The sequence below is a fragment of the Nicotiana tabacum genome, chromosome 5, assembly GCF_000715075.1.
Source record: "Nicotiana tabacum cultivar K326 chromosome 5, ASM71507v2, whole genome shotgun sequence".
NCBI classification, from domain to species: domain Eukaryota; kingdom Viridiplantae; phylum Streptophyta; class Magnoliopsida; order Solanales; family Solanaceae; genus Nicotiana; species Nicotiana tabacum.
The window spans coordinates 115,136,523-115,155,630 of NC_134084.1; the positions used below are offsets into that span (position 1 = coordinate 115,136,523).

The 19,108-nt window shown below is 38.6% G+C and overlaps 1 protein-coding gene across 1 annotated transcript; it reads right to left on the bottom strand.

Moving 5' to 3' along the window:
* Positions 1-1,798: 1,798 nt before the first annotated feature.
* LOC107791866 (nascent polypeptide-associated complex subunit alpha-like protein) lies at positions 1,799-4,398 on the bottom strand. The gene is made up of 4 exons (XM_016614011.2): positions 4,229-4,398; positions 3,283-3,364; positions 2,418-2,545; positions 1,799-2,298 (listed from the first exon to the last, which is right to left on the bottom strand). Exons 1-4 carry the CDS (start codon positions 4,289-4,291, stop codon positions 1,966-1,968), a joined length of 606 nt encoding a protein of 201 aa, XP_016469497.1. The 5' UTR covers positions 4,292-4,398; the 3' UTR covers positions 1,799-1,965.
* Positions 4,399-19,108: the final 14,710 nt, after the last annotated feature.

Below are 19,108 nucleotides of genomic sequence, written 5' to 3' on the forward strand. Positions count from 1 at the left end.
TTTATTTTTCTAATTGTTACTATTTCGCTTGCAATAGTTCTTTGTCGTAATTGCTTGCAATAGTTCTTTGTCGTAATTGCTGTGATTTGGTTATATTGAGCCAAGGGATCTTTCGAAAATAGCCTATCTACCTTCACAAGGTAGAGGTAAGGACTGCATAGATATTACTCTCCTCAGAACCCACTTGTGAAAATATACTGGGTATTTTATTATTGTCATTCGAAGCTGTTTTAGCCAGATTGCAGCTAAAATTCTTCTCATAGTTATATGACACCTTCCTTTGCATTTCAGTCCTCATCGGATATCATAAAGGTCTTATTGTCATTGGTTGTGCAATTCTAAAGGTCGGACAGGTTTCAAAATATGGAGACAAACAGAAAGGCGACGCAGGCCTCAGCTCATTATACTTTGAGCTAAAGTAGGCCGATAGACTTGGCAGCTCTTTAGCCTGGCTCTTTTTCGAGATTAGACGGGATACCCATTGGGTACACGTTGTTTTCGTACTCATACTACACTTGTTGTGCATTTTTGTTGCACAGGTTCATATGTGGCTAGTGGCATAGCGGCATGGTTGATATGGAGACTTAGGTGAGTTGTATTTATCGAGACGACCCGCAGCCAGCAGAGTCCCCTTCAGAGTATTTTCATTTCTATCCACTTGTAGTCCGGACAGTTACTGTATTTTATTGGATTCTCTAGTAAATGCTCATGCACTTGTGACACCGGGTTTTGGGATGATTATGGAGTATCTTGTATTAACTTCTTAACATTCATATTTGATTTGAAACAATTATCTTTTATTGGTAAAAAAAATTGAAGGAAAAATCATAGTTTTCAAAATTATTTAAACGAGAATTTAACTAAGTATTATGGTTGGCTTGTCTGACAGCGGTGTCCGGCGCCATCACGACCCTTAGTGGAATTTGGGTCGTGACACATAGTCTATGAATTGTTTGGTCCCATTACTAAAAGCTTGACGTGAAGCTATGTGAGGGAAAATAAAATGGAGGTTATGTGGGATCAACGAGAGGGCGTGGTAGGCCGAAAAAATATTTGAGAGAAGTTATCAGACATGACATGGCATATCTCCAGCTTACAGAGGACATGACCCGATAGGTGGGTGTGGAAGTCAGATTAGGATTATATGTTAGTGGTTGAGTTTATTTCCTTTTCACACATGTACTTCCTTCCCTAGCTATAGTACTAGTGTCATCCTTGTGTTCATTATTTTTAGTTCAATATTTTTCTCTTTGCATCGTTTTATTTTTCTAATTGTTACTATTTCGCTTGCAATAGTTCTTTGTCGTAATTGCTTGCAATAGTTCTTTGTCGTAATTGCTGTGATTTGGTTATATTGAGCCAAGGGATCTTTCGAAAATAGCCTATCTACCTTCACAAGGTAGAAGTAAGGATTGCGTAGATATTACTCTCCTCAGACCCCACTTGTGAAAATATACTGGGTATTTTATTGTTGTCATTCGAAGCTGTTTTAGCCAGATTGCAGCTAAAATTCTTCTCATAGTTATATGACACCTTCCTTTGCATTTCAGTCCTCATCGGATATCATAAAGGTCTTATTGTCAATTGGTTGTGCAATTCTAAAGGTCGGACAGGTTTCAAAATATGGAGACAAACAGAAAGGCGACGCAGGCCTCAGTTCATTATACTTTGAGCTAAAGTAGGTCGAGAGACTTGGCAGCTCTTTAGCCTGGCTCTTTTGCCCCCCCCCCCCCACCCCCACCCCCAGTAATGGAACAAGAAGACTAATCGAGACAAAATTTAGTTAGACAGAAAGGCGCAGCACAACTTAAACCTTCTCTCTTACATAACAATCCAATCTGGTATACAACGGAAGACGATAAGATGAACAGGACACACAGATAAAAATGCGCAGCAACTCAAAACCTTTAAAACTCACGACCTGAATGTTTTCAACGAAAGCACTGCTCAAAAGATTGGGACATCCTAATTTGTAAGCTCCATGATAGCAGAGACAATATCACCATCAGCAGCCTTGAGAGCTTTGACTGCTTTAGCTCGGGACACTCCTGCTTGAGTCATCACCAACTCTATATCCTTTGGTTCTACACCAGTCTCATCGACATCCTCGTCATCCTGAGCCACAGTCGATGGCTCAGGCTTCGATATAACATTGCTCAGGTTAGGAGCCTTAAACTGTTCTGCAGCTTGAGTCTGCAACTGCGAGCTCAAATCCTCAATCTTTGCTTCACCAAATATGACATATGTGTCTGAATTTGGGCTCTTGAAAACATCTGGTTTTGAGATGACAAATAGAATCTGAAGTAGAAGTCAACAAAGAATCAAAAGAAAGTTATAGCTACAACATAAGCAACTAAAATAGAATTAAAAGAAAACAAGGGAAAAAGAGAAGTGAGAAAATAATAATGTCAACTAACATTTTTGCTCTTCTTGACAGTTACACGGCTGACCCCAGGGATTGGCTTCATTCCTAGCTTTAGCATAGCTTTGCGACTCTTCTTCTCACTCCTGCTCTGCTTTGACCTGCCACTACCATCTCCGAGGTCTGCCCACAATAATACATTTAAGCATTACCACAATAACCAGAGATGAAGAAACTCACCTGGCCTTTCAGTTGCATCGGGACAGAGAAAAATATGTAGCACTCCTATTTAAGCAAAATGCAACTTCCAACATTAAGATCTTGGTTCTTGAGGATCCTTTTTATGAGCCACGGGAATGCTATTAGGCGAACACGATGACTTTTGTTTTTTTTTAATTAATGACTTTCGTTAGTTTCTGATACAATCTCATTTGTATGGGTTTAGCTTGCCCATATGTAAAATTAACTCATTAATCCTGGTACCTATCAAACTGCATATTAAAAAATCAAGACGGGAATAGGAAAAAAATATAGAACAAGAAAATTACAATAAAGTCATGCACACAAGATTTTATGCAAGCGGTGTTGGTCTATTATCATAATTCTGTGTGTGGGTTAGGGTCTAGGACTATGTTGGTTTTAAGGCTTTACTTCTTGTCCCATATTGATATTACTTTATATTATTTTAAAGATTTGTTATCCTATTATATGCATACAATTGTTTCTTAGAAAAGTATTTTCACACACATGAATAAGAAACTTATTTTTTTGTGAAGCGGCGTCAAATGACATCCCTATCTAAAGGGCATCTCCGCCACTGCTGTCACTGAAATGTTGAATAATAACATCTTTATGTGAACTGACAGAATATTATACAACCTAAGTAAGACTCAGAATTAACATTTAGGTTCTACAGTTACCTTCAGCATCATCATCATCTTTGTCATCATCATCATCTTCATCATCATCATCTTCTTCATCCTCGATAATAGGTTCCTCAGACTACAAGAGAACGAATTATAAACATATAAGCTTACACAAGGAGCAAAATGACCTGTTCTCTTGAGAAAAGATATTTTAATGCCAAACAATGAGAATACACTTAAAGTTTATCACTTCTAGCATCCACATATGGACCAAAGAAGCTTTTCCTCTATTTCCTTCTTTCTTTACACTTCTGTTCATAAATTAATCCTACTAATTCTGTTAGTAGCCTTGAAAGTTTCAAACTCTTACCTCCTTATAACAAAATTCAAACTTTCACTTAAAACATCATTTAGAATCTCGATGGCGAACAAGCAAATTAATATTTGTTCTCCAAATCTTTATTATTTATCATTTCTGAACAATTAATTAGCCTTCCAATGCAATTGTAACACACAGAAAGCTTCTTTTTTTTGTTTAACCAACTAATCCAGATTGAGCAGGTCCCATTTGAAGGGGCTCAGAAAGCTAATTCAATATCTCGATACAGACGTAGGAAAAATGTTCAATCTTTCAATTGGAAAGATCATTCAAAATTTCTGGAGGAAAACAGTGAACCACTAGTCTTTTTACATATCTTTGCCTTTTTCAATTTCCAAACTGAGAAGTACCCAGGAATTTAATAACCTCAAAAATCAAAATTTTACCATACGAACTTGTATATTAACAGGTCTTTTCTCAAAATTTTAATTTATCTTCCCATTTCTCTACAAATACCAATATTTCTATGTCACTTAACCCAGACAGTCACAACACAAGCATGTAAGTACAACAAAATAAAAAATTAAAAGAGTATGACATAAATCTCAAGCAATAAACGAATCTTACAAAACAATAATCGAACTATTAAATCAATTTAAACAGAAATTAATGGAGAATTACCTCAATCTTTTGTTGTTCGAGATGAGCGGCTAAGAGCTCTTCTTGCGATTGAGCAGCAGTCATGGCTGAGAATTAGTGAGGAATTTGAGAAATTAGGTTTTTTGAGAGAGAGAGAGAGAGAGATAAGGAAGAGTCCTAAAACCCTAAAAACGGCGGAGAAAAGCCTTTTTACCTTGAGATCTGAACACCTTGCCACTACTCAAATCTCGAGAAAATTACAAAAATGGTCACTTATGTTTTGAAATAAGTAATTTACCATTCTCATAGTTTTAATTGTTTTTTCCAATGAACAGTTTGGTTGTTTAAGTTCGTTAAAAATCAGCAATTTTTATTTTAAATCAAATATCTAATGAACTTTGAAAGTTAGATATAACGAAATTGTGGGGGAAAAACTTATAATTACTACTTATATATAGTGGCTAAACCTTAAATAGGTATTTAAAACTAGCTATGTTTTAAATGATGCCATTACAAGCGGCTGCCCAGTGCCATTGCCTACCTTACGTGAAAAACTCTTGGGCTTGGGCGCTTGTTAAAGATTGTTAGTAAGTATATTATGTTCTTCAATCTAGAAGAATTAACTCAATAGTCGCCACCTAATCTCTTAAACTATAAATAGCCAGCAGATGTATGATATATGTATAATATATATATATATATAAACTGCATATAATCTATGTATATCGTCTAGAAAAAATAAACATTAAATTTGACCGGCTATTTATGTAATAATTCCTTTTTATTATTTTTGCCTAAAATCTATTCTATTGAAAAAATTTGTTTTCTTTTTAATTAAAAAAGATAAACACACAAATACATAAAGGTATATGTAAATATTTGAATTTACATTTTTCATTAGAAAACAATAAGGGTACACGTAAATTTCAGTTGAGAGTTTTACGGGAAGAAATTCAAAAATAGTCAGATTTACAAGTGGTCATTCAAAAATAGCCACAGTTTCAAAAATAATCGAAATTTAGTCACTTTTTATGTAAAAATAAATTTGAACGAAAATACTATTCAAAATTCAGAAAAACTCCAGTATAATATACTGGAAATATACTGGAGTTCCAGCATAAGTATATTGGAACTTCAGTATATTATACTGGAGTTCCAGCATAATATACCGGTCCAACATAGAGATTGGAGCACAGGTTCCACCCATCTTCTTTCCCTCTTCTTCCTTCCCCATTCTACCCATCTCTCTCGAGAAAAGATCTACTAATTACTAATGTAATGGCAAGGACATTGGCTGAAATTAACTCAAAACCGAGGTGCAAACAAATATGTAATTCAAATGACTCTAATCAAAGTGAGTAAAGTGTTAATATAAGGGGAATGAGCTTGATTTCCAATAGCAAAGTGTTAATATTAGGGGAATTAACTTGATTTCCTAGATACTCAATTAATTTTCAAAATACTCAATTATTGAAAATTATCGAACACGTTGTTCGCCTGCATAAGTGTATATGGTAGAAATTGGGCTCGTCTACGATATGGTAGATCAGGCTCGGAACATGAGGGACTGAAAATCAACCCCAAGTCCCATTGAGCCAGTACTAGAGATTAGAATGTCTGTCCTCGAGAACATTGAATTTGTGATCTCAAAATCGACCCTGACCCCGAACGAGCTTGAGGAAACATTGTCAGCGTAATCAACAAAAGAAGAAATAGCAAGAGGCCAAAATATCTGTGACCGATCGAATATTACGGCAGGAATCTCGGCACGTATCAATAAGGAACCGATATTTCAGCGAATCAAGAGGTTTTAACTTTTATAGAATTGTACCTAAAGTAGGACTCCCCTACTATATAAAGGGGGTCTCATTACTTGTAAAACACATTGTAACACGCATCCCAAAGCAATATATTATTATTTTTTGTAAGATATTGTTCTTTTGTATCTTGACATCACTCGAATTGCATCCAATTCAAGTGTGACCGACTTTCCAAGTCTATGATTGTTCAAGTTGTGTGGTTTGAATTCACTTTATCATTGCTTAGTTCAACTGCATCTTTAATTTATCGCTTTGTGTCAATTTAATCCATGTTTCCTTAAAACAACTTACAAATTTAATTATTATCTGATTTTGAGGGTAAACAGTTTAGCGCCCACCATGTGGCTAAGGAAAAATAATGGTTATTTGATACAAATTTCCATAACACACACTATTTTACACTTATTCTTTGAAGTGCCTCCAATTTCAGGTTAAAGCTCGAAATGTCAAACTCACAATTAGCACCCCTACCTGTTGATGATGAATCCGGTCACCACGATGAAAATAACAACATAACACCCGGTAATGAGGTACCTCCCCTTGATCCTATCGGAAATCCAGTCGCGGACCTGTTGGACGCTAACTCGCATGTGACTATCGACACAAATCTGCCTACCGACCCCGAGAATAGCATCTGTAGTAGAGCCCAATCAACAGCTTTAAATACTCAAAATAATAGAGAAGACGGGATCAATTTATGGATGATCTTCGAAATGTTACAGGCTCAACAAGCAACGATGACTCAGTTATAGAACCAAAGCTGCGCACCAAGCAGAATTAAACCTGATCCATGACGGGAAATCACTTGCATGAACGAACCGGTCGCAGAAAGGTCGAATGGAAACGAGTTTGGGACCAACCCCGAGATCATAAAAATGCTCGAAAATCTGACAAAACGGATAGAATCAAGGGAGAAGAAAACTGAAGCTAAGGACAAAAGGGTAGACACCTACAATTTCAGGGTCGACCAAATCCTAGGAGCACCGTCGATACTGAAAGGCCTGGATTTCAAGAAGTTCATGAAAAAACCTTTCCTTCTGAGTGTGGCTCCAAAGTCGATCCCTAAAAAATTCTGCATGCCCGGGATTCCTAAGTACAATGGAACGACTGACCCAAACGAGCATGTTACCTTATACGCATGCGCCATCCAAGGGAACAATTTGGAGGATGATGAGATCGAGTGAGTCTTATTGAAGAAATTCGGACAGACCTCGTCAAAGGGAGCTATGATATGGTATCACAACTTACCTCCTAATTCTATTAACTCATTTTCTATGCTTGCAGACTGTTTCGTGAAAGCATACATCGGGTCTATCAATGTCACGACCCAAACCGATAGGCCATGACAAGTGCCCAAATCTTACTTGTCGAACACCCCTAAGCATATATCTAAGACATAACATAAAAAGGGTAGATCATGCATAACATGTGTCAATAAACTGTTGAATCATGTGAATAACATACGCAAGGAAAACAAGCCCAAAAGACATATATATACATATACATGCGGAATACAATAGTGCGAGCCGACAAGGCTGTTATAGACAACTACATATCCAAAACTAGAAGCCGGTAAGGCCACATACTATCAAACTATACATGACTGTCTACAGACCTCTAATAGAGTATACAATTGTATAAAGGACGGGACTGTGGCCCGTCGTACCCATATCTACATACAAAAATAGTGTACCAAAATCAATAGCAGTTCCAGATCAAATGGAGCACACCAACTCTTGCTGAGCTAGAAACCTAAGAAGGGGATTGTCAGTCTGTCTACCTGCACCTGGGCATGAAACACAAGCCCCAGGAAATAGGGCATCGGTACGAATAATGTACCGAGTATGTAAGGCATGAAAATCAGTACATACAAGACATAAAAGAACCATGAAATAAAGGAATCCACCTATAAGTGTAAATAGCTATGTGAATCATGAAACATTTATAATGGCATGCATGTGCGTATAAATGTCATATCATGCCTAGGTATGTGCGTACATAACGTCATAAAGTATTTGAGGGCATCCTATCATATCATCTTGGCATCAATGGGCGAAATCATCAATGTATTCCAATTGATCATGTGGTGGTGCGTATATAACATTGTAATCTTTCCCCATATCCCATATACATATAATATATGTGTATATAACGTTATCTGGTCATGGGTTAATATACATATATAAATGAATGCAATGCATAAGGAAGTAAGTCAATAAGATCTCTCGGAATGTCATAAGATCAATATGCCCTCAGATAAACTTTATCAACTACATGTTTTTCTGAGACCTATGAACAGAAGATATAATAATAAGGTACATGGGGAATCAAGAACATAGGCACCCCTAGAACTTCTATAAATAGAGTAATTTATGAAAGTTGTGCGTTTGCTCGTATCGTTTGTATCATATGGATCATGCCAAAAGAAAATAAGGGATAGCCTTAACATACTTGAGCCGATTCTCTTGACAATACCTCTAACACGTGTCAATTGCGATAAAACACGCAATGGTGGATCGAAGTAGGGAAAAATCCATATGATATTCTTGAGAAAGGTTGTACCGTACTCCCTTAGAATTGCAACTCACGCTGTTATAGCACTACGTAGTTTCATATGAATTCTTTTGAGGCTTTCATCCATTACTTTACAAACACATACATCTCCCTTTAATAAATTAGGGAGGTCTTTTATCATAGTGGGTTATGGGCCCCACTTGATGTGGATTGCTTTGCCAAAAATCTCCTAAATATGCCACCTACCTCCATATACCAAAGAGTCACTATTAGGTTTTGATCCATAATTCCACTTGCTGCCACGTGGGGATAGTGTTTCCACTAATTGCTTTCCATAATTTCTAGTTAGTTTGTTAATCTTACACTAAAAACCAATAATTAACCCATTTCCCACATAATTAGGAATTATCTCAAATTGCTTAAAATACTATTCACTTTTTAACATACTTTATATACCTTACTATTATGGTCATGTGGTATATTGTATGGCACTAGTCCATCAATATGGGATATTATAGCTTGGACCATATTTTATCCCAAATTATCAAACTTTAATGAAACTCATTTTCTTTGATTTGTTTACCCTCTAACTTTGATAACACTTACTTATCATCTGTTATAAATAGCATAAATACTTATAACCTCAAAAATAATCTCATTCCCGAGCTTGCGTCGATTAACTTTGACAAAACTTTAACGTACAAAAATGCAGGCGTCATTCCCCCCTTAGAAATATTCATCTTGGATGTTTGACTCCCCGAGATCTATATAAATTTTGGCAGAGTCTCCTCTATAACAGTACCACAATCATCCATAACGACAATGGCCTCACACGACCAATGATAATAACTAATACAAGAATCTATACACGCATATTAAAGCTGTGATGTCTCGGTCTGATCCTCCTCTAGAAGCGGAAATAAGTGAGGATACCTAGACTTCATGTCTTTTTCAGCTTCCCAAGTCGTCTCTTCCACATTATTGTTTCTCCAAAGTACTTTAACCGAAGCTACGTCCTTAGTTCTCAATCTCCGAACATGTCTATCCAGTATAGCAATAGGTGTTTCCTCATATAATATATGCTATATGACCTAAACATCATCAACTGACACGACTCTGGAAGGATCTCCGATATGCTTATGGAGCATAGACACATGAAAGACTCGATGTACAAACTCCAAGTCATAAGGCAAGTCTAACTCATATGCTACCTAGCCTACCTTGCGTATGATCTTATATAGTCCAATGTACCGAGGGTTGAGTTTTCCTTTCTTACCAATCTCATAATGCCTTTCATCGAGGATAACTTTAGGAATACTCAGTCGTCAACCTGAAACTCCAAGTCTCGTTGTGGATTATCCGCACAAGACTTCTGATGGCTTTGAGTTATTAATAGTCTTTCCTGTATAAGCTTAATCTTCTTGATTGCCTGTTGTACCAACTCTAGTCCTACTAACTTAGTTTCCCCAACATCGAACCATCTGATATGTAACCTATACTTCCGTCCATAAAGACCTTTATATGGAGCCATCTCAATACTAGAATGATAACTATTATTATATGCGAACTCAACAAGCGGCAGATGATCATCCCAGCTACCCTTGAAGTTTATCACATAAGCCCATATATCCTCAGGTGTTGAACAGTACGCTCAGCCTGTCCGTCTGTTTGGGGATGAAATGTTGTATTAAGATTTACCTGGGTTCCCAATCCTTTTTGGAAGGACCTCCATAAATTAGCTGTAAACTAAGCACCTCTATCTAAGATGATAGATATAGGGACACCATGAAGTCGTGCTATCTCCTTAATGTAAAGCCTTGCATATCCTCTACAGAATATGTAGTCCTAGCAGACAGAAATGGGTTAATTTTGTAAGTCTGTCAACAATCACCCATGTAGAATAGAACTTACACTGGGTACGAGGTAATCCTATGATGAAATCCATATTAATTACTTCTCACTTCCAAGTCGGAATCTCTATAGCCTGCAATAATCCATCAGATTTTTTATGCTCAGTCTTAACCTGCTGACAGTTAGTCCACTAAGCAACAAACTCTGCTATATCCATTTTTATTCTGTCCCATCAATATATTTCCCTGATATCATGATACATCTTTGTTGCTCCTAGATGAACAGAATAACAAGAATAATGAGTTTCTCCTATAGCCTGTCGGCGCAGCCCTGCAACATTGGAGACACATAATCGTCTTCGATTTTTGAGGACTCTATCTCCTGTAATCTCAAATGGTGTCTTCTCCTTCTAAGGGGCAGTATCTCTGTAATGAGCTAACACATGATCCTCGTACTGGCATTCCTTCACTTCAGTTACTAAAAAGGATGTTGTCGTGTCCTGAATAGTAACTCCAGTATCACCTGAGTCCAGTAATCAAACTCTAAGAATAGCTAGCTGATGAATCTCATAGGCTATCCCCCTCTTCTCTAGCTGTAAATATGATAGGCTACACATAGATCTACGGCTGAGGGCGTCAGCTACTACCTTCGCCTTTCCTGGATGGTATAGAATATCAACGTCATAGTTTTTTCAGTAGCTCAAACCATTTTCTTTAATGTAAATTCAATTCCTTTTGCTTGAAGATATACTGAAGGCTCTTATGATCCATATAGATATCAATATGAATGCCATACAAATAGTGCCTCCACATCTTTAGTGCACGAATCATCGCGGCTAACTCTAAATCATGGGTCGGGTAATTCTTCTCGTGCTCTCTTAGTTGTCTATAAGCATAAGCTACAATATTACCATGCTGCATCAGTACCCAACCTAATCTAACACCCGAAGCATCACAATAGATAGCATAACCATCGGTTCCCTCTGGAAGTGTTAGAACCGGTGCTGAAGTTAATCTGTCCTTCAATGCCTGGAAACTCCGTCTACAAGCATCAGTCCACTGAAACTTAGCTCCCTTACGAGTCAACTTTGTCAATGGTGCTGAAAGAGAAGAAAATCCATCTACAAATCTCTTGTAATAACCTGCTAAACCGAGAAAGCTACGAACCTCCGTCGGTGTCGTGGGTCTAGGCCAAGTCTTTAATGCCTTAATCTTTTGTATATCAACCCAGATACCTTCACCTAAAATAATATGCCCAAGGAAAGCTACAAAATTCAACCAGAATTCACATTTAGTGAATTTTGCATACAACTTCCCTTTATGTAGAACTCTGAGCACAATACGCAAATGATCTGCATGCTCAGTCTCTGAATGAGAATAAACCAATATATCATCGCTAAATACAATCACAAACAGATCTAGAAAGGGTCCAAACACACGGTTCATCAAGTCTATGAATACTATTGGGGCATTGGTCAAATCGAATGACATAACACGAAACTCGAAGTGCATGTATATGGTCTTGAATGATATCTTCGGAATATCTTTCTCCTTAACCCTTACCTGATGGTACCCAAACCTCAAGTCTATCTTCGAGAAACACTTGGCACCTTGCAACTGATAAAACAAATTGTCAATCCTCGGGAGCGGGTACTTATTCTTGATCATCACCTTATTCAACTGTCTATAATAAACACACATCCGCAATGAATCATCTTTCTTCCTCACAAATAAAATGTCACGCCCACAAATGTTTGGTCGTGATGGGGCCTATCACATTATTAGGCAAGCCAACCCAAACCATTAACCACGCCAAATTTCTTTTATAAAACCATTTTTCTAACACGGATTTAAATCCCAACTTTTCATAGTAAATGTATAAAACAACTAAAAATGTGTAGACATCAATAAAATGTTAAACCAACAAAGCCCAAACATCTGGTGTCACGAGTCTAGAGCCTCTAAATATACAAATCTGACTGTCTAATACATAACAAGTCTAAAATACGGGAAAACAAGGATAAGAGGAAGAAAGCAGGGCTGCGGATGCCATGCAGCTACCTTGAAGTCTCCGGCAAACTCTGACAATGCTGAGGACCCTCGCTCTACCGCTCGGGCACCTGGATCTGCACACAAGGTACAGGGAGTAACGTGAGTACGCCAACTCTTTAAGTAACTAAAGTAAGTAAGGTCTGAAAGTAGTGACGAGCAGTTTAAAAATCACATAGAAGGGTAAACGACAGAATATCAAGTCAAACCCAACAGTTTTAAAACCAGTTTCTTCATAAAGCTTCAGTTTCAATTGAAATACTTTGAATTCATTTATTTAGCAATTTTCAACAGAGGCTTATTTTTGAAGAAAAGTGAAATCAGCTAAAATATCATAAATGGGCCCCTCGGACAAGGTATCATTCATAAATATAGCCTCCCGGGCAAGCCTCTCAGTCACTCGTGACTCAGCTCTCGTCACTCAGTATTCACACTCAGCACTTAGGCTCAACAATATTTTATAATAGTAATAATCATAATAATTGCTGAGGCATGCAGCCCGATCCATAGTTTATAGTCGACTACGCTCACTAGGGGTGTACAGACTTCGGAGGGGCTCCTACAGCCCAAGCGTCATATCGCTGCGGCGCACAACCCGATCTAATATATATCGCTGCGGCATGCAGCCCGATCCATATAAGTATTACTGCGGCGTGTAGCCCGATCCATAACATATATAATATCCTCACCATTGGGTGGCGTGCAACCCGATCCGTAATATTTATAATCCTCACCATTCGGTCCTCAACCTCTCTCAGTCATTAACCTCACAGCCACTCGGGCATAATAGAAAAATTAAGGGAACTCAGTCCAAACAGTTCTCACATTTAAGAAGTAGAGTGATAAAACCAGTTTTACATAATAAACAGGTAAAACATGACTAAGGATATACTTATAATCAAATAGAGTGAGGAAAAACAGTAAAAATGCCCCTAAGGGTCTCAATAGGTCGGCACAAGGCCCTAAACATGGCGTACAACCCATAATACAGTATAAATTTCTAAAATGCGGGATATCATAATATTTCAAATCAAGTGCATGGCTTAATAGTCGCTACGGGATGGACCAAGTCACAATCCCTACCGGTGCACGCCCACACGCTCGTCACCTAGCATATGTGTCACCTTATTTATCCAAACAATTCGAAATACCGGGGTTTTGTACCCTCAGTTCCAGATTTACAATGGTTACTTACCTCAAACCGGGTGAATTACTACTATGCGACACCTTCGCCTCTCGCGTTGGCCTCAACTCGCGCCGAATCTACCCAAAATCAAAATCATAACATTAGAATATGCTAAAGGATCGAAGCCCAAGCGAAAATAATCAAATTATGCCAAAAATCCCGAAATTGGCCAAACCCGACCCCCCGGGACCACGTCTCAAAACTCGATAAAAATCACATCAATGGAATCTTTATCCTCCCACGAGTTCATACATACCAAGAATACCAAAATCCGACCACAAATGGCCCCTCAAATCCCTAGATTAAAGTCTCAACTTTCCAAGCCTAACTCCCCAATTTAGGCTTCAAATTCCACAAATTTCATGTTTAATTAGGTAGAAATCACAATAGGATCGAGTATTAAGTCCTAAATTCTTACCTCCAACAAGTTCTCTTTGATTCCCTCTTAAATCTCTCTCAAAAAGCTCCAAAACCGAGTCAAAAATGGTGAACTTAAGCCAAAACTCGCTAAAATGGCCTTTTAAACATTCTGCCCAACGATCTGAAGTCCTTCTTCGCGAACGTGGTCAAAACCTCGTGTTCGCGAAGCACAAAAATACCATTGACCAAAATCCTCCTACGCGAACGCGATGCCTCAGCCTCTCCAACCATCGCGAATGCGTCAGGCATCTCGCGAACGCGATGCTTCCTATTCCGACCCTTCGCGAATGCGGGACCCCCTCGCGAATGCGAAGGCCAAATCTCCAGCCTCCCTTCCTGACCCTTCGCGAACGCGAAGAACAAATTGTCTGCAACAGCTGAAACCAAAATCTGCAACTTCCTTTAACTTGAAATGGTCCGTTCAACCATCCGAAACTCACCCGAGGCTCTCGGGACCTCAAACAAACATGCCAACATATCCCGTAACCTCATTAAAACTTGTTCCAACCTTCGGAATGCCCAAAACAACATCAAAACACCAAAATCACATCGGATTCAAGCCTAAGAATTCCAAAAACTTCCAAATTCCACTTTCGATCAAAAAGTCTATCAAACCACGTCCGAATGACTTGAAATTTTGCACACACATCCCAAATGACACAACGGACCTACTGCAACTCTCAGAATTCCATTCCGACCCCTATATCAAAATCTCACCTACCAACCGGAAAATGCCAAAATTCCAATTTTGTCAATTCTAGCCTAAATCTACTCTGGACCTCCAAAACACATTCCGATCATGCTCCTAAGTCCCAAATCACATCCTGAAGCTATCTGAACTATCAGAATTCACATCTGAGCCCTTTTCCACATAAGTCAACATCCGGTTGACTTTTCCAACTTAAGCTTACTCAAAAGAGACTAAGTGTCTCAAACCTTACCAAAACCTCTTCGAACCCGAACCAATCAAATCGATAACATAAAATGCAACTGAACAAAGCAATAAGAAGCAGAAATGGGGAAAACGGAGCGGTAATTCATGAAACGACCGGCCGGGTTGTTACATAACACAGGTTCTCCCCACGGTGATGTACTAGGTCTGATAAAACCTTTTTCAAGAAAGTCCCTTAGTTGTTCCTTCAACTCTCTCAGCTCTTCAGGTGCCATTCTATAGGGAGGAATAGATATTGGTTGAGTATATGGTAATATGTCAATAACAAACTCAATTTCTCGCTCTGGCGGAAGACCCGGAAGCTCATCAGAAAAAACATCAGGAAACTCATTAACCACATGGATAGATGAACGGTTGGTGACTCTACTTTCACATCCTATACCCGAACTAAGTGATAAATATATCCCTTTCTAATCATCTTCCTTGCCTTGAGATAGGAAAAAAACCTACTTCTCGGCGATCCCTTATTACCTTTCCACTCCAAAATAGGCTCCCATGGGAACTGGAATTAAACTACATTTGATCTACAATCAACGTTAGCATAACAAGAAGCCAACCAATCCATGCCAATTATAACATCAAATTGTACGATATCTAACTCAATTAGGTCTACTATTGTAGATTGACTATGAACTACTACTATACAATCTCTATATACCCGCCTAGCTATCACTGGATCCCCAAAAAGTGTGGACACCTCAAAAGGTTTAACCAACTCAGATTCTATCCCAAACTTACTAGCAACCAATGGAGTGACATATGATAAGGTGGAACTTGGATCAATCAATGCATATACATCATATAAGGAGATTGATAATATACCTATAACAACATCAAGTGACGACTCCTGATCTTGTCGACCTACTAATGCATAAATACAGTTCTGAGGACTGCTCGAGCTAGATGCTCCACCTCTACCTCTACCACGACTAATTGGTGCTTGTGAACCTTGCCCCTTGGGCGTACTAATAATGACGAACTACCTACAGATTTCGCTGGTTGAACTATACATGTACCACCTCTTGTCGGACAATCTCTCATAACGTGGCCTGGATAACCACAAATATAACAAACACCCAACCCCATAAGGCACTACCCAGCATGATACTTACCACCTTGAGCACATCGTGGCAAGGGTGGCCTCATATGACTTGACTCACCCCTATACATATAACTTGAGGCCCTGAAATTCTTACTAAGTCCTGAATATGTGGAACGATCAAATCTCCTACCGATAAACTGAGGGTGTGTGCTAGCCGATAGTTGGGTTGGTACCTCGGGTATTGTTATCTTTGACCACCTCGAAACTTACCAGGAGGACTCGAAGATCTCGCTCTCTTACTCTGGCCCCTGTCATGCTCACGATCGGCCCTCTGCTTCTGCTTACGGTCCTCAACACCCTTAGCATATACCTGAATACGAGAAATATACATGCCTGACTGAAGTGAGACTGACATGTAGTCATTAAGCAGGTACGGATCCAACCCAATCCTTTATCCTATCTACAATAGTGGGAGCATACCTAGCCAAAGAATCAAACTGAAGGTTGTACTCCTGAACACTCATATTACCCTACTAAAGGGTCAAGAACCTATCAACTCTGGCCCGTCTAAGGTCTAATGGCAAATAATGACAAAGAAAAGCCTCTGAAAACTCTTGCCATACCGCTAGAGTGGTATACTCACCTCTGGACAACTCTCAGAACTCGTACCAATTAACTGCAATATCCCAAAGTCTATATGAAGCTAACTCAACTGACTCAGTCGTGGTGGCCTTCTTTACCCTCAAAGTCCTCTACATCCTATCGATAAATACCTGAGGTCCTTGTTTGGATCTACTCCAATGAATACCAGAGGGTCCAAATTAATGAAATCATGAACCCTCGCACTGATGGCCCTATCTGCATGACCAATGCCTACCTTCTGATATCGAGATTGTATGGCTACTAATCGAGTCAATAGTTGAATAACATCTCTAATCTCCTGACCTGGTGCATCTGGCTGGGGAGCTAGGTGTACAAGGGCAGGCGCTGGAGCTGGTGCCCCTCGGAGCACCTCTAGAGAGGGTGGGGTATGTGAAGTTTGAGATGGGATCTCACTATGAGACTCTCCCTAAGCCCTAGTAATCGTGGCTCTCGGCTATTAGTCTCATCAGCCACGGACTTGCCCTTCTGGGCGGCTGTAGCCTTTAGAGGCATCGCTGAAAACATAACATATCGTTAAGAAAATGAATTCTTATATCGCACGATCTAAGATAAAAAGAGAGGATAACATCCTATATGTCCCCTGTTTATAAATGTGGTACATAACACACTCATAAAAAAGACTCTACTAGACACGGTCTGCAGACAACCCTAGGACAGAACTGCTCTGATGCCACTTTTGTCATGACCTAAAACGATGGGCCATGGCGAGTGCTTGAGTCTTACCTGTCGAACACCTCTAAGCATATGTCTAAGACATAACATAAAAAGGGATAGATCATGCAAAACATCTATCAATAAACTAGTGAATCACATGAATAACATACGCGAGGAAAACATACACAAAAGACATATATACATATACATGCGAAATATGGTAGGGCGAGCCAACAAGGTTGATATGGATAACTATATATCCAAAACTAGAAGGTGACAAGGCCATATACTATCCAACTATACATGACTGTCTACAGAGCTCTAATAAAGTGTAAAACTGTATAAAGGATAAGACTGGGCCCCGTTGTACCCATATCTACATAAAAAAATAGCATACCAAAATCAATAGCAGCTCTGGATCAAATGGATCACATCAAATCTTGCTAAGCTAAAATCCTAAGAAGGGGGACCGTCAGCCTATCTACCTGTACCTCGGGCATGAAACACAGGCCCCAGAAAATAGGGGCGTCAGTACGAATAATGTACCGAGTATGTAAGGCATGAAAATCAATACATACAAGACATAAAAAAACACGGAGTAAAAGAATCCACCTCTAAGTCTAAATAGCTCTGTGAATCCTAAAACATTTATAATGTCATGCATGTGCTTATAAATGTCATATCATACCTAGGTATGTGCGTACATAACATCATCAAGCCTCTGAGGGTATCCCATCATATCATCTTGGCATCAGTGGGCGAAATAATTAACGTATAGATCAGGTGGTGGTACGTATATAACGTCGTAACCTTTCCCCATATCCTATATACATATAATATACGCGTATATAACACCATCTAGTCTTGGGTCAATGTACATGTATAAATGAATGCAATGCATAAGGAAGCAAGTCAATAAGATCTCTCGGAATGTCATAAGATCAATATGCCCTTAGATAAACTTTATCAACTAAGTATTTTTCTGAGACTCATGAACAGAAGATATAATAATAAGGCACATGTGGAATCAAGAACATCGACACCCCTATTACTTCTATGAATAGAGTCATTTATGAAAGTTGTACGTTTTCTTATTTCGTTGTACCATATGGATCATGCCAAAAGGAAAGAAGGGATATCCTTAACATACATGAGCCGATTCTCTTGACAATCCCTCTAACACACATCAATTACAACAAAATATATAACGGTGTATCGAAGTAGGGAAAAGTTCGTATGATGTTCTTGAGAAATGTTGTACCGTACTCCCTTAGAATTGCAACTCACGCTGCTATAGTACTACGTAGTTTCGTATGGATTCTTTTGTGGCTTTCATCCGTTACTTTGCAAACATATGCATCTCCCTTTAATGATTTAGGGAGGTCTCTTATCATAGTGGGTTGTGGGCCCTACTTGATGTGGATTACTTTGCCAAAAATTTCCTATATATGCCATCTAGCTCCATATACCAAAGAGTCACTATTAGGTTTTGATCCATAATTCCACTTGTTTCCATGTGGGGATAATGTTTCCTCTAATTGCTTATCCACAATTTCTAATTAGTTTGTTAATCTTCCACTAAAACCCAATAATTAACCCATTTCCCACATAATTAGGAATTATCTAAAAGTACTTAAAATACTAATCACTTTTAACATACTTTATATACCTTACTATCATGGTCATGCGGTATATTGTATGGCACTAGTCTATTAATACATGGTATTGTAACTTGGACCGTATTTTATCCCAAATTGTCAAACTTTAACGAA